This window comes from Lasiosphaeria miniovina (assembly GCF_030549165.1).
Source record: "Lasiosphaeria miniovina strain SMH2392-1A chromosome Unknown B0T26scaffold_8, whole genome shotgun sequence".
Classification (NCBI taxonomy): Eukaryota; Fungi; Ascomycota; class Sordariomycetes; order Sordariales; family Lasiosphaeriaceae; genus Lasiosphaeria; species Lasiosphaeria miniovina.
In genome coordinates this window covers 4,071,895-4,086,142 of record NW_026848227.1, presented here as the reverse complement: position 1 = coordinate 4,086,142, position 14,248 = coordinate 4,071,895, and the positions used below count along the sequence as shown (strand labels likewise).

The 14,248-nt window shown below is 54.5% G+C and overlaps 2 protein-coding genes across 2 annotated transcripts; one reads left to right on the top strand and one right to left on the bottom strand.

Annotated features, from left to right (window-relative positions):
• The first annotated feature begins 7,679 nt into the window (after positions 1 to 7,679).
• On the top strand, positions 7,680 to 11,493 carry B0T26DRAFT_522402 (uncharacterized protein). Its single transcript, XM_060435483.1, has 2 exons — positions 7,680 to 10,118; positions 10,222 to 11,493. The coding sequence occupies exons 1-2, from the start codon at positions 7,935 to 7,937 to the stop codon at positions 11,143 to 11,145; spliced, it is 3,108 nt and encodes a 1,035-aa protein (XP_060290922.1). The 5' UTR covers positions 7,680 to 7,934; the 3' UTR covers positions 11,146 to 11,493.
• Positions 11,494 to 11,801: 308 nt separating this feature from the next.
• On the bottom strand, positions 11,802 to 13,030 carry B0T26DRAFT_681671 (uncharacterized protein; the record flags this gene model as incomplete). Its single annotated transcript, XM_060440666.1, has 4 exons — positions 11,802 to 11,898; positions 11,962 to 12,317; positions 12,399 to 12,594; positions 12,690 to 13,030. The coding sequence occupies 4 exons, from the start codon at positions 13,028 to 13,030 to the stop codon at positions 11,802 to 11,804; spliced, it is 990 nt and encodes a 329-aa protein (XP_060290921.1).
• Positions 13,031 to 14,248: the final 1,218 nt, after the last annotated feature.

Sequence of the window (14,248 nt, the reverse complement as noted above, 5' to 3'; positions counted from 1 at the left end):
ACGTATAGTATGTCGTATGTGCTTCTCGTCCCCTTTTGTCGCTCCAACTCTGGACAGGCCATCCCCATGGCTTAACAGGCCCGGGCAACGTCGGCAAGTTGCCTTCTATGTATTTGGCCCTCGCCATCGGTTTTCGGTACAGCCTTCAAGTAGAGTGGTGACACACGGAAAAGGCGCGGCCTGTTTCTTTGATCTTCCTGGTTGCCGAATGCTGAATAGCAACGCAGCGCAACATTGAGACACGGACCTAGAAACCGTAATCGGTACTGGAATCCGTACAGTGCAGGAGCTGGGCTCACTGTGTGTGCTTGTGCGGGAGGCGATGCGGCCCTTTGCAAAATTTTCCCCGTATTGCGGAAGTCACAAAAATGGACCGGCCTGCGCAGTAATATGATGAAAGCTGATCAGCCGGCTGGTCACGTCCAGAATTACGCTGGGTGCATCGGCAGTCGGCCAGACGCTTGGTCTCTACAGCGAAGCCTTCTGATTCATGCGTGCGTCATGGCTTCATCACGGGCGGGACGAGACCGACGTGTCTGTGGCCGTAGGTGTGTACTGTATGTACTGAATACTGTATAGGTAGGTATACGGAATACCGTGAGGTTGTTGGTGTTTGTGAGCGCTTCAACTTCTGGGGTGCGAGTCTGAGGAAGCCGAGGCTGAGTGTGTCGAAGAAAACCACTGGGCAAAAAGCCGCGAATTGAACCCCAGTCTCCCAACCCGCTGGATCCAGCACGCGGCAGAGACGAACAGAGAGGGCGCCGCGCGTGCGGTGCGGGCGCGCTGGCATTGGGAAAGGGCCAAGGAATTCCCAGTTCTGCGAACAGTTCTCCGTGCCTACCATCCATCGGGCTGCCACAGTGCTAGCCAGCCCAAGGTATGTGCAGTACATGCATACATACTAATAAGGGTACGAGTCGGCAGGCTTCCAAGTTCCAACCTTCCGTCCTGCAGATTCAGATCGGCTCGCTCACACAACCATTCAGGCGGCCGCATCAGCCTGCCCGCCCCGAACTCTCAACTTTCCAAGCCTGCCCGAGCCCGGCCCGTGTCAGTTCTGGTCAGACAAATTATTTCCAGACAGGCAGGCGCCTTAGCACATTAGTGCTGGCATCAACCCGAAAGCCCCCTTTCTGTTCCCATCATGTCTTTGGAGCATTACCTAGTGCTCATAGCCCCCACATTTACTTTTTAAAAGTTGGCCAATACCTGCTACTCGCACACTTGAACTGAGCGCCTAATAAGGTAGTAATTACTTCGTACTTCGCTGAATTCCTTCGCGGTGATTGGTGGATGGGCCTTGACATGAGGTCTAATACGGCATCACATTCGAAACATGCACCATCCCGAGCATCATTCGTAGTCCATACTAAGGTAAGGTACTTACCTCACTAGTCTGGTTGACTTCGCCACCTTGTTCCTGAGCCTCGTTTCCATCTCTCGCCTTCGTCTTGGTCACACTGTTGCGTAACTCTAAGGCCCTCGAGCCCGATCACAAGTCGTGCGCCATCATGGCTGGCAAGCAAATTGCAACCATCTCATTTCCTGTCGAATGGCGGATTTACTACACCGGCAGTAGTCCTGGTACGCCGGAAGTCAGTTGCTCCTGGATTCGGCACTCTATATTCAATATCTGACTTTCTAAAGCTTCCCGGACGCTCACCCAAAGACCATTCTACCAAAACGCAGCTGTCCCATAACCTCGCTAGTAGGTGAAAAAATTAGCGACGATAACCTTGGCTTCCTTACCATCCGTGCCGCTTGATTATTGATAGCTCGATAAATCCAAGGTACATCTTGTAATTCCTCAGGTGACTACGTCTGGCAAATTCTCGCTTCTGTTGTTGTTGCTGGCAGCAATAGACAGGAATTCCTCAAGTATAAAGTTGTGCACCAGTTCTTTTTAGCTGCCTCGGCCGTTTCTCCCTTCTAGATTCCTCGGCGATGCATGCCACTTTTCTTTCCAGGCTGTTGTTATGAACATGTCTTAAATACATAGTGCGGCATAATTACCCATCTCGTCATTCCCCCCTGCGTCTTGCCCCTCTACCGCTATTTCTCTCCATTATGAGGCAAATAGTCAGGCGATATCCAACGGTGAACGTGAAGTTGACGAACCAAATCAGTAAAATGAGCTTCATTACCACCCCAAAGCCCATATATCGGGTGTTGATTGCAGAGGTATTTATATTTATAACCAATGATTTTGTATTTTTAAGCTCTTGTCATAATTAATGTAAGTGAAGGCAGGTGCGCCTGATCAAGGTGGTCACAATGAAGGTAATAGATAGAGTGAGCAATGACTGGTATTGGTGTGAGACTCCAACCTGGCCCTCGCAAAGGAAGGGGACGAGGGCCACTGCTTATATACACGACAGAGTGCTTGGGCCAGCGGGTGAAAGATCAGGACAAAGGAGTGAGGCCTTGGCCCGCTGGGTACGCGTGCAAGCTGGTCGGTGTGTAGGGGTTCTTTCCTTACAATTAACTAGTATCCATAGCTTTGCGAGTTGGCTTCGCTCTCGTGTCCCTGTATCTTGATACCTTTTTGTAACGATGAAGGTAGGCCTGTGGTTAATTCAGTTATATCCGAAACATGAGAGTTGCTTTTAAATCGATGGCTTCAGATATTCTTTACAACGGATGGCTTGATAGGCTCCATGGCATGGGAGCACCTTTCATTGTTCCCTAGCACATAGTGCACATCTTATGAACCAAGCAAACGCTCCCAGTCAGAGCTGACTGAAATAACGAATACTTGAACCTCGCTGGTACCCACAGCGTACCTAATTAACCTTTGCCACCTACTCAATTAGAAGTATCTAGTTAATACAAAGATACCGTTGGTAAGGAGGAACCTTGGTGATATAAATCGAGTCTCTGTATCCTACGATTGATCGGGGGGTTTGTACGGCTCAGTCACACATGTCTTTAACCTTACTATTACGAGAAGCGTAGAAAAAGCCATAATCTTAAGTGCATTCGAGTTGCTTCGGTTATCCCGTTATCCCGTTCAAGTAACCAACTGAATGCATGGTTTACTTGTTTTCCGCGTGGATTCACTGAGTTTACATCATTACCTAATGGTGAATATCAAGAAAGAGACAAATCTAGGTAGAGATTTAATTAGTTTCCGAAACATCCTAGGTTGGATAGCGGCCTGAAAATGGCACAATATTGATCGTCCACACTTGCTCACGCTGCGAATTTGTTTCATATGCCCAGAATATGCTAGCGAAGCAGCTATATAACATGTATCGCGCTAGCTTGAGAGACGTGAGAGACACTTTGTATTAGTTTAATAATGCCGGCAGGGAATTTAATACACGTGTTACCTGTAGACTGTGTTCGTATTTGCATGTGTGCCAGCAATATCAAGCAATACTGGTTCTAGATATCCTGTCTGATACCCGCCTTCTAGATTATTGCTTGATGATAGTTTTAAGGAGCTATTCTTAACGAGGTCCATTTTTCTCAGCCAACGGCAGCGGGCTCAGTTGGTGGCAATAGCTTGCTCGATTCTTGTGTCTTACGGCGGAAAGAGCACCCTGTGGTAGAATATGTTTCTTTAAGTAGGTAGCTTGAATGAACCCACCACCTATAAGAATAGAAAAGATGGGCACACTGGGCCTGTACATATTCAAGCCCGATCCGCGTAACTCCATGTCCGTCTTAGAGAACATATTAGGCATCATAAAGAAGCCCCTCAATTTATTCTAAAACATGCGTAACAAAAACCGGAGGAGGTAGCTGCCGGGATCAAGATAATGTAGGAAAGGTAGTGCTACAACAGACTGAAAGGAAGAGTTTCAACCTTGGGTTTTTTCACTCAATATCTAGATTATGGGAGTTAATATCTCAATGGCAATGTCTCGTCCCCATTGTAAGCATACAAGTCTATTTGTGATTGGAGGAATCAAGGAGGGCGTTCCGTTTAGGGAATTAAAGAAGTCACATGCCCAAGCCAACATCCAAAGGACTGTTGGAGGAAAGACAGGAAAATAAAAACAAAACACTTGATCCTCTACATGCTGGCTGAATGGTCTAGCCGGTCCCGTGGACATGGATGGGATTGTGACGCAAACAGACACCCGCCTCGGCAGAATGGTGTCTCACCCCTCTTTCGGTAAGCGCAGGTCCCATAGGCTGGGTTCAGCCGTGCTGGCCGGCCGGCTGATGATGCATGTGAGGCCGTTGATGCGGATCTGTTCACTGTCAGGGATTAAACAGTACAGCGCTGGCCGGGCATTTTAGCCGGTTCGGTTATCGTTGTCGTTGGTTAGTTTGAGAGAGGTAAAGGAAGCAACGAAGCGCAAAAACAGGAGACGGCAGTCTCTCGCGGAGTTGGGAAACGAGCTACTAATCGAGGCTAGGAACTAAAGCGCATGCATTTGCTCGATATATTCTTGTCTTTGACTAGGTAGGTACTCTGTACCGTAGCACGAACATGGCGTGCCAAAATCTGGAAGCTACGAGATGGGCTGTAGTTCAGGTATGGTGGTTCTTGCCGACTGCGCCTCGAGATATGGGGACAACATGGTGGCAATGAAGACTAAGGATAGTAAATGGGTAGAAATTAAATATAAATATCCGGTGCTTGCTTTTGGATCTAGTCTTAAATTTGGAACTGTCAGACCGAGCTAGGCCCGAGACCCCAACGGTCCACTAAGGCGGGTTTGGGGAAAACAGCCCGCGGGAGTTTGTTCCAGGGGCGTGGACTCGGTGGGCCGGTGCTCTTGGCAGGGTCTAATCCACTCCACATGGATTTATTCAGCGGTCAAGGCCCACCTTCGACTCAACGTGAAACGCCGAGTCAGGCCTCGTAGAATCCATTACGTAGGTGGTAGGCGCCGGAGAAAGCTTTTGATTTTATGGTGGATTTCCATTCTAACGATGCCAGGCGAGCGAGAAGCTTGTAGATGCGCGCGGAGTACGGGATACGGACACTACGTCTCTGCAACTATGCGCCGCAATCTCAGCGCAGATAACAACCCAGGCCTGGCTTGCAACACCTCCCGACTTGTCGCAAATAGCAGATGCAGACGTCGGCTGGAAGCGCAGGCGGCACCTGCAGCAGAGGCTCCTTCTGACTTGGCAAAGATGATCGGCAGGGTCGGACGTGGCGACCGTTAGATCGGAGCATCGAACCGTACTTCTGGTCCGCGAAGGGACAAAGCGGACAGCGTCCGCGCTATCTCCGGGGAAGCCGGCGCAACTCCCAGCGAGAATAAAGTTCCGACGGTGGACAGACAAGTGCTGAGCAGCAGGCGGCAGGGTCCTAATCTTTTTCTTCTCCATCCAGATTTCTATAGGGGCTTACACAGCCCTGCATAGCTGAGTGGCATTGACTACAAAGAAGAAAGACGTAGCTGCTCCTGACTCGAGCACATCAGCAAGATTAGACCATCGAATCTTGTCTTGACCGATTACCTTGTCAAAAAAAGTAGGCGGAACGACCTGCATATTGTCGATGACGTATGGCAGTTGCCATTATCAGTGGCTTGGTCCTCCGAGACTGCCGGCTCGGCAGTTTCCGACCTCAGTGTAACCAACCACGTTTGGCGATTTGCCCGGGCTACATAGGGAGTACGCATACGCTTTCCATTGTCATACGTGGCCTGGATTTCGAACATCGGGTGATGCGGTTCGGGGTTGGGGCGAAAGGTCAACAAGGGGATCTCATCTGGATGGCAGCGCGCAACTCCGCCACGGCATTATCGACATGTGGCTGATGAGCACTCTGACACATTGGACCAACATCTACGGGGAACATCTTGAGTAACTAGGAAGGAGAGGCTTATTCTGCAGCGACGACTTCAAGAATGGGATGGCCCATCCCCCAGCTGGCGGTCACGCCGAGCTTCTGCTTGCCTGCCAGGACCAACAAAACAGAACAAGGCCACCCGGCGGTCGGAAGTTGAAACGGACAAGGGATATTTGACGTGCTGCGCCTGAACGTCTGGCGCCGGCGAGGAAGCGCGGGACCCAATGGTGGCTACCAAGTGAGAGCTGTGCCTTGATGTTGGCGTCAACCAAGTCCTGCCCGGCTGTTTGACGGTTGTGGCGCTCGCCGCCCTGATTTGCGGCCGCCCAGCGACAAAAAAAGTCGCAAAACTAGGTACTGATACGGTCCAGTACCTAACCAACTTCCCTTACCTCCCTACTTTATCCTGTACGTTGGGCGGCTGGGCAAGCGCTCAAAATCGGGTTAGGCGGCACGCCTGCAATTTTGGTGCTGGGTGAACAGTGTTGAGTTCCTAAGGCAAGGTCCGTCGTCGCCGAGAAGTGCGCGCGCGCTTGCGCTTTGCAGATGGAAGTTGGATATTGGATCCTGAGTATGCAATGAAAGAGAACGTGAATCGAGTTGCGGAGCATGGCGAATCGCGACCCAACAAGGAAGCGGGACTGGCCTGTTGGCCTGCGATTGGCCCCTCCAAGTCCCCGCACCCTCCTCCCCCCAACCCTGTTTCCACTGTCCCTGACAAGCGTGCAGGAGCGGGCAGGGATCCCATCGTCGCAAATACATCATCGCTCGTCCGACTCAGCACCCTCTCTTGTTCAGGCAGGCCCGAGCAGACTTGGATTCTCGCTGTGGCCGACTAAGCTGAGTACCTACGTAAGTTACGGATACCCTACATGTGCTGTGCTGGTGAGCAATATCAACAAACACCAGCTGCTCGTGTTTTTGTCAAGTTGCGTCCCCCGCTAGCAGCAACCAACCGGGTTATAACAGACAACGAGTCAGTCGCCAGTCAAGTCGAGAGTCAGTGCACACTAGCGAGCGAGCGAGCGACTCCCGCACCCGCACACCCGCACCAACCGCACCTCACCCACAATTCGCGAGCGCCCACCCGTTGCACCGTGCATTCCCCCTTCGCTGCATCGCTACCGTGGCGTATGCCCGGCCCTGTGACCAGTTGAGACAGTCTCAACCCAGCGGCCCCGCGGCCACGAACGCGCCGCACGCTTCGCTCAGGTCCCGCCAGGCCTGACCACCACCACCACCACCACGACGCCCCAACCGGCGCATAGCAGGCGACGGCCCAGGAATCGGGGGCGCCCTGTCTTCGCCTGAAATACTGAGCAGCGGGCCACCAAGGGAGCAAGGGCAATCCGGCTGATCCCCCGACTGTGCACTCTGTCTTGCTCGCGAACCACACAGACGGTCGAACGACTGAGGTCCAGTGTGTTGCTGTATCACGCGACGCCGAGTTCCAGAGAGAAGCTGTCCAGTGCATGTTGCCAGCCAGAACTGGCCCGACAAACGACGGAACGGAACCAAGCCCGCGCAAACCCCGGCACCACACCGCACACAACAACACAATAATAACGAGAGTGCTATGATTCAGGTGCAGGTACGTGCTCACTTCCCGCAGCCGTCCACGGGTCTTATCCCTCGCATGTCTATGCCAGCCTCTGCCTGCCATTCCCCTCTCTCCTCCCTCCGCTCCAATGCAATGCCCGGCCCATGCCCATGCCTATGTCTATCATCCAAACCCTCGCCCTCGCCCTCGCCCTCGCCCTCGCCCTCGCCCTCGCCGTCGTAGCTGCCCTCTTCCCGGTCGACCCTCCCCGCCGCCGTGGCAGCTGCTGCCTCCATCATGCCTGTCAGCCATGGCGCTGCATCGAGAATCCCGTCAGCCGGCCCCACTCCTGGGTCATCGGACCCTCGGGATGCCGCCAGTCTCTGTTGCGCCGGCTGTCAGCGCCCTCGACCTTATTTCCCGCCAGCACCGCGCTATCGCCGGCCATACGCTGCATCCCCTCGCTTCGTATAGCATTGCCTCGACCGCGGGCATGTTGGACGCGGGGGACTTCTCTGTCCCCTTCATGCCCGGCTGCTGTGTGTTGAGCGCCCAAGCCCGTTCTCTCCGCCTGCCGCCTTGCCCTGCCCATGTCCTGCACTGCGGGCTTGCCCAGCCAGAACCGCCGCGTATATGTCGTTCCGCTTCGGGCTCTTCTCTAACCGGGGCGCTATGCCTTTTGTAGGTTCCGAACACGACCGACTCCGTCCCCAGCCCTATTTTTCGTCGGCTCACGGCTCCGTCTACTACACCCCCGGGAACCCCGCCGCCGAGCGAAGGCGCCGTTCAATAGCCAGCCCGGGCTTCCCAACGCCGCTGATCCAGCCCCGCCAGCGCCGGCCCCACTCCATTCATATCGTCTCGTACCCCGCTGGCTTCGTTCCCCGCGACCTTCGACCGAGCCCGCCCCAGTCCCCCAAGAGGCCGCCTGGGCGCGAGGAAAAGAAGCGGGAGAAGAAGAGCCGCCAAAAGGAGGAGAAGCTACTAAAAAGGGCCGAGGATAAGGCGCGCCGCGAGAAGGCCGAGAAGACTGAGAAGCGGAGGTTGATACGTTCGCTCCCACCCAGCGGGGAACGTGTCGGTAGGGCGCTCGAAAAGCTGCTGTCTGTTTTTTCCCTGACGCCAAAGCCGTCGTCGGCCGTGTCAACGACGCCCACCCCACGGGGCCAGTCCAGGCCCTCGAGCTTCATTAGCTTCGCTCGACGCCTCTCGCGACTGGAGCCATCAACCGTCGAGGAACCAGTATTTCACGACATCATCCCCCAGGGCCCCGTCCATCAAGAGTCCGTTCCGCAAGACCCCAACCCTCGAGAACCCCCCATCCCGCAAGGCCCTGCTTCCCAAGACTCCGAGACCCAGCCCAACATGACGGCTGCGCCACGGCCCTTCACTAGCGCGGCGATGAGTGCCACAAATAGGAATAGTATTATATCAATACGATCTACCAAGACCATGATGAGCTCGTCCGTTACAGAGGTGCCGAAACCTGTTGCCTCGGGCAGCGGTTTATCGTGTTCGATCATACTAGCGGAGCCTAATGTCTTCCTGACAGGCTTCGACCACGACGGCCACACGCGGCAGGAGAGCCAAAACTCCACAGCCTTGCTGCGAGGGAAGCTACAGCTTAACGTGTCAAAGAATGTCAAGATCAAGTCTGTGACCCTGAAGCTTGTTGGGAAGGCTAGGACCGAATGGCCCGAAGGCATCCCCCCTCTCAAGGTGGAGTTTTTTGAGGAGCAGACATTGCGGGCACAGTCTCTTGTCTTCTTCCACGCCATGCACGAGGGAATGTGGGAGACCGAATACGGCAGCCAGTGCTCCTTTTCGGTCAAGGCTGGCAACACCCACAGCAACAGCCTCAGGAACTCGTTCTACTCGAATACCTCGAATGGGTCCCTGCACGTCCTCAACAAGAACCGAAACACCGGCACGCTCACCGCCAAGGAGCTCAAGCGGCTGTCCTTGCAATCGGTCAATTCGCGCAGTTTTGGCAAGGGTGACTCGCCTCTTGCCAACCAAGTCCAGGCCAAGGGGTACAAGATATTCTACCCCGGCACCTACGAGTACTCGTTTGAGCTGCCAATCGATCATCACCAGTTGGAGACGACGAAGCTGCAGTATGGCTCGGTGCGGTGGGAGCTCGAAACGACGGTTGAACGTGCCGGCGCTTTCAAGCCCAACCTCCACGGTGCCAAGGAAGTTTCGGTTGTCCGCCTCCCGGACCAAATGTCACTCGAAATGTCGGAGCCCATCTCCATCAGCCGGCAATGGGAGGACCAACTGCATTACGACATCATGATCTCGGGCAAAAGCTTTCCCATTGGCACGAGAATACCCATCGCATTCAAGCTCACCCCGCTCGCCAAGGTCCAAGTCCACAAGCTGAAGGTTTTCGTTACCGAGAGTATCGAGTATTGGACCAACGACCGGCGAGTCACTCGGAAAGACACGGGCCGGAAGATTCTCCTCTTGGAGAAGACAGCCGGGCGTCCTCTGGACAAGCAGTTCGAATCAAGCGAAGTGCGTATGCTGTGTGGCGGGGAGCTCGAGCCTGACCGTCGGGCCGAGGCCAGGCAGTCGGCAGCGGCACGGAGGATGATGGAGGCGGCGAGATCGAACACCGCACCCCAGCCTTTACCTGACCCGAGCGAAAACCTCTTGGGTGACTTGGACTTGGGCCTCGAGTCCTTCTGGGGAAGCACGGAAATCGAGATGAATGTCCAGATCCCCACCTGTGATATGATGGCGCGTGACAAGTCATTGCGGTTGCATCCGGACTGCAGTTGGAAAAATGTCAATGTTTTCCACTGGATCAAGGTTTGTGCGCCCTCGACCTTTTAAAGTCGCGTCTGCCCGTCCCCCCCTTGCCTTCTGTTGCTTTCTTCTCATGCGAATATCACAACTGACGAGAGCTCATCAGATCGTCATGCGCATCTCGCGGTCGGACCCCGACGACCCAACTGGAAGGCGTCGGCGCCATTTTGAGATCAGCATCGACAGTCCGTTTACTGTCCTGAACTGCCGTGCTACGCAGGCGAATACTTCGCTGCCGCAGTACAGCGGCCGCAACGGGCCCGCGGTCGGGCAACGGCAGCAAAGGTCATGCGGGTGCTCAGACGCCGAAGTCATTGACAAAAGCCCGTCCAGCTCGGCGGCGCAGCTTCCGCTGGTTGAACAGGATGTCCTGAATCCTGACGGCACTCGACTTCGCCTAGATTGTGTGAACTCGTCCAATCTCCCAAGCCTCCCACAGGCTGCACACATCCAATCCTCGACAAGACTCGGGGGCGCCTCGTCGAGATTGGGAAATTCTTCCAGCCGGAGCCGAGGTCAGATGCTGCCGAGCCCCATTGAACGGGACCGGCCCATCCACCTCCTACGGCAGCCGTCGTTCAACCCGCCAGCATTCGATGCCGACGACCCACCACCCCCCATACCGACTGATCTACTGACGCCGCCACCAAACTACGATGTCATCATAGGAACACCGAGCGTCGATGGCTTGGCGGATTATTTTGCCCGCCTGGCCATGTACGAGGGTCCGAGCCAGGACACCTTACCGAATGATGGTGATACGGCCGTGGGAGGCGGTGAAGTTGACGGGCTCCTTGCCGAAAGCGACCCTTTCGCCAGCCTATATGCCGCGAGCCAGTTAGCTGTTGCAGCCGATGATGATTCCTCGGACAGCGCGGATGAGGACCCAGCCAGACCGCATCGGCGCGGAAGAGTAAACATTGCGAACCCGAGAACGCCTGGAGGTCGGCTCGTCCCGAGTAGGAGTTTGGAGATTGAGCGGCCCGTTGTCAGGCTGGATATGACTGGAGTGGTGAGACGTGGTCAGTAACCTGACCGAACCGGCAAAAGACTGCCTGACCGACCTGCATGAGATACGGATCACAAGATGGCGTTTTCGGATGAGGGATTTTGGGCATTTTGCATGCATTGGTTGCAAGGCTAAGATCAATAAATCTGATATGGGATGGATGGGAAAAGCTGCCGCACTGGCTGGTTACAAGGGACTGCGAGACGTATGATCAAAATAGACCTGGGACGGTTAAACGGCAAACGCATCAACGACTGATTTAGTAGCGAGCACACGAGGCATGGCGGGCGGCAGGCAAACCACATAACTGATAGCGGCATGACTGATAGTTAGGCGGCTTCATGGTAATCACCTTGGATTCTTGGATGGGCGTTTAATGGCGACGGTCAATTGCATAGGGAGGCAAGGATGGCTCCTGACCTAATACCCTTGGCACCTGGAATCATCGTTTCATGTATATTACAACACATCGAGTACATACCGCACCGAATGCTGTAATTTCAATCCGCAATTCCGTGCTGAGCTCTTTGCAGGAGACCTTGCAAGCATGTAAGATGTTACATTCTCCTTCCTGTCAACGTTAACCAGTGGCTAAATGGCCACCATTTTTAACAGGGACCAATGTTACGAAACCCAGGCCCTCGCGCTTCATTGATTCGTTCGTGCCTTGTCAGATACTATGCCTTCTTCTTGATGTCGGCCGCTGCGGCATAGGCAACTTCATCCCTATCCCATAAAGCCCACAGCACCGCGCCCCCGGGTCCAACCACTAGACTGCGCAAAATGGAATTGGATACCGTTACGCATGCCGCAAGGCAAGAGCCCGAGGAGACATACGTCAAGTACGACACCAAAAGTAAAGCTGCACCAGAAGCACAGTATAAATCGTACTGCAGCAAGTTCAGAGAGCCCTCGGCCAGCGCCGCAATGGGCCGCGGCGCCGACACTGGCATCGGAACAAAGGCGGCCTGGAGGTCGACGGGGATAACGCCGGACCGTAGCCACGGGACAGCAACGGCACTAACGATGGCAAGATGCAGGGCAGCCGCGATGCCGAGGATATAAGGAAACACGCGCCGCGAGTACCGCAGTCGCGCCACTGGGGTAGCGCCCGCCGAGTCGTTCACAAGCGCCAGCCGGCTCACAACGGCCCCGAGAACCAACTGCCACGCTGCCACCTGCGCGGGGAAGAACTACCACATGGCAAGGAATAGCTGCTGCGTGCCGAGCGAGACGATAGAGGGCGCCGGAAGCGCAGCCAGCAGCGTCGGTACTACGTACCCTAGTGTCAGGGCGCCCGTAACGGCGCGGACCTTCACCGGGTCCATCGAGAGCTTCTCGGCTTGGCTTGCCACTGTGGTTGAGGCCGACAAAAACGCCAGCGGCGACCGCCAGAGATAGAGCGCGAAGTACAGGGGCAATACCACCCCAAATGGAATGGTCTGGTAGATGGTTCCCCAGACGGCGGAGCTGATATAATTTCCCATGCACCGTCAGCAGTCAGCAGGTTGGCATCCTTGGCGGCAGTGAAGCCAAATGCAGGCTGGGGTGGCGGGAAAACGGACAAGGCAAACACGGTGCCCGCATTGGCGGCGCGGAGCCCCTCGAGCACGACGACAGAGTGCAGCGGCAGCACCTGCACAGCGGCGAAGGCGCTGAAGAGGCTCAGGGCCGGCAGCTCGCCGGTCACACAGGGCGTGAAGAAGCGAAGCAGCGTCTGCAAGAAGGCGTCGCATGGCGCCAGGCCAGTCAGGCGCGCCGGCGCAACGCCAGCTTCGGCGTCGGCTGCGGCGAGCGCGTCGAGCGTCGCGAAGAAGCCGTTTTGTGCCGCGAGGCCCAAGATCGAGAAGTAGCCGAAGACACCGACGGCAACCAGAGCCGCGGTGGCGAGTGTACGGCTCGCCATGGTTCTGCGGGTTTCGCGATTGGACGTGATATTTTGGGGAAGCCTGTAGCCGCAGCTTTGTCAATGTGTGTTTGTATATTGTGGCAAGCACAATAACGGCAGGTTATCATTCCCAAAAAGGGGTAGCTGCGTTCGCTCGCAGCATAGGATACCGTCGCGTCTTGGCAGAGCCTTGGCAATGGCAAGACAAAGCCGAAGAACTAGGGTACACTCGCCACTAAATTTGTCGAAGAGGATGGTTTGTCATCTGCATGTTTGTCATGTTTGTTGGAAGCGTCTCAGGGAAGTCAGGTCTGGCTTGCCTGACAGAGCGTGAAGGGATCGCACCAAGATTAGGTTTTTGCGAAGCCTAAAAAAGCCCACCAACGTAGGTAGGCAAGTTCTTGCAACATGGCATTCTTAGGAGTGCCAGCAGCCGTTTTAGCGCACCTGCAGCCGGAGGCGCCACTTTTAATAGGATATAATGGTTTAAGGCATACATGGTTTGTTGGGTAGGCAGTGAGTAACTACGAAACGTCGTGTTGGTTTCGTCGGCTATCTGCTTAGCATTCGCCTGAACATTATTATGATCCCAGAGCGCCAATGGTCCTTTCATTCACCACGTGGAAGCCGAGCTACTATGCTAAATAGACGTGATACAATGATGGATGACATTACGCCGGCTTACGATAACTAATTTGACTGCTTCTTGACACAGGCGGTGCTTTATTGGAGGCAAGTGCCAACTGACTGTGAAGGTGGAATGGTAGATATCAGCAGGTCCGTCTTCTTGAGGACCTAGCCGAGAAAGCGCACGTTAAAAGCATGTGAGGCAAAAAGGCAAAACCACGAGCTGCATGTGCCCCGTAGAGGCCACTTACATTGACACCATTGCTATTCACAGATTCACGTCCCTAGATGTACTGCTGCTTAAATTTACTACGGTGTGATAAAAAAAACCAACGTGAGATCGTTCCTCTCCTTTATGGTACCTCTAGGCTATACTAGAATACATGGAAAAGCAGTGCTGCGTATTATGAAAGCCTTGAGGTCTGAGAGTGACGATTATGTGGGAAAAAACGAAATATGTTAAACATCAGATGAATCCAAAAAGAGGCGATCGGCAGGCCCGGTAGAAGTGACGTCAGCGTTGTGGTGCGGATTTGGACACTGTCCCACTACGCCGAGAGATTAGGCCGGATGATGGATCTGGCAATAAAGACAATCCAACCTGGCTAA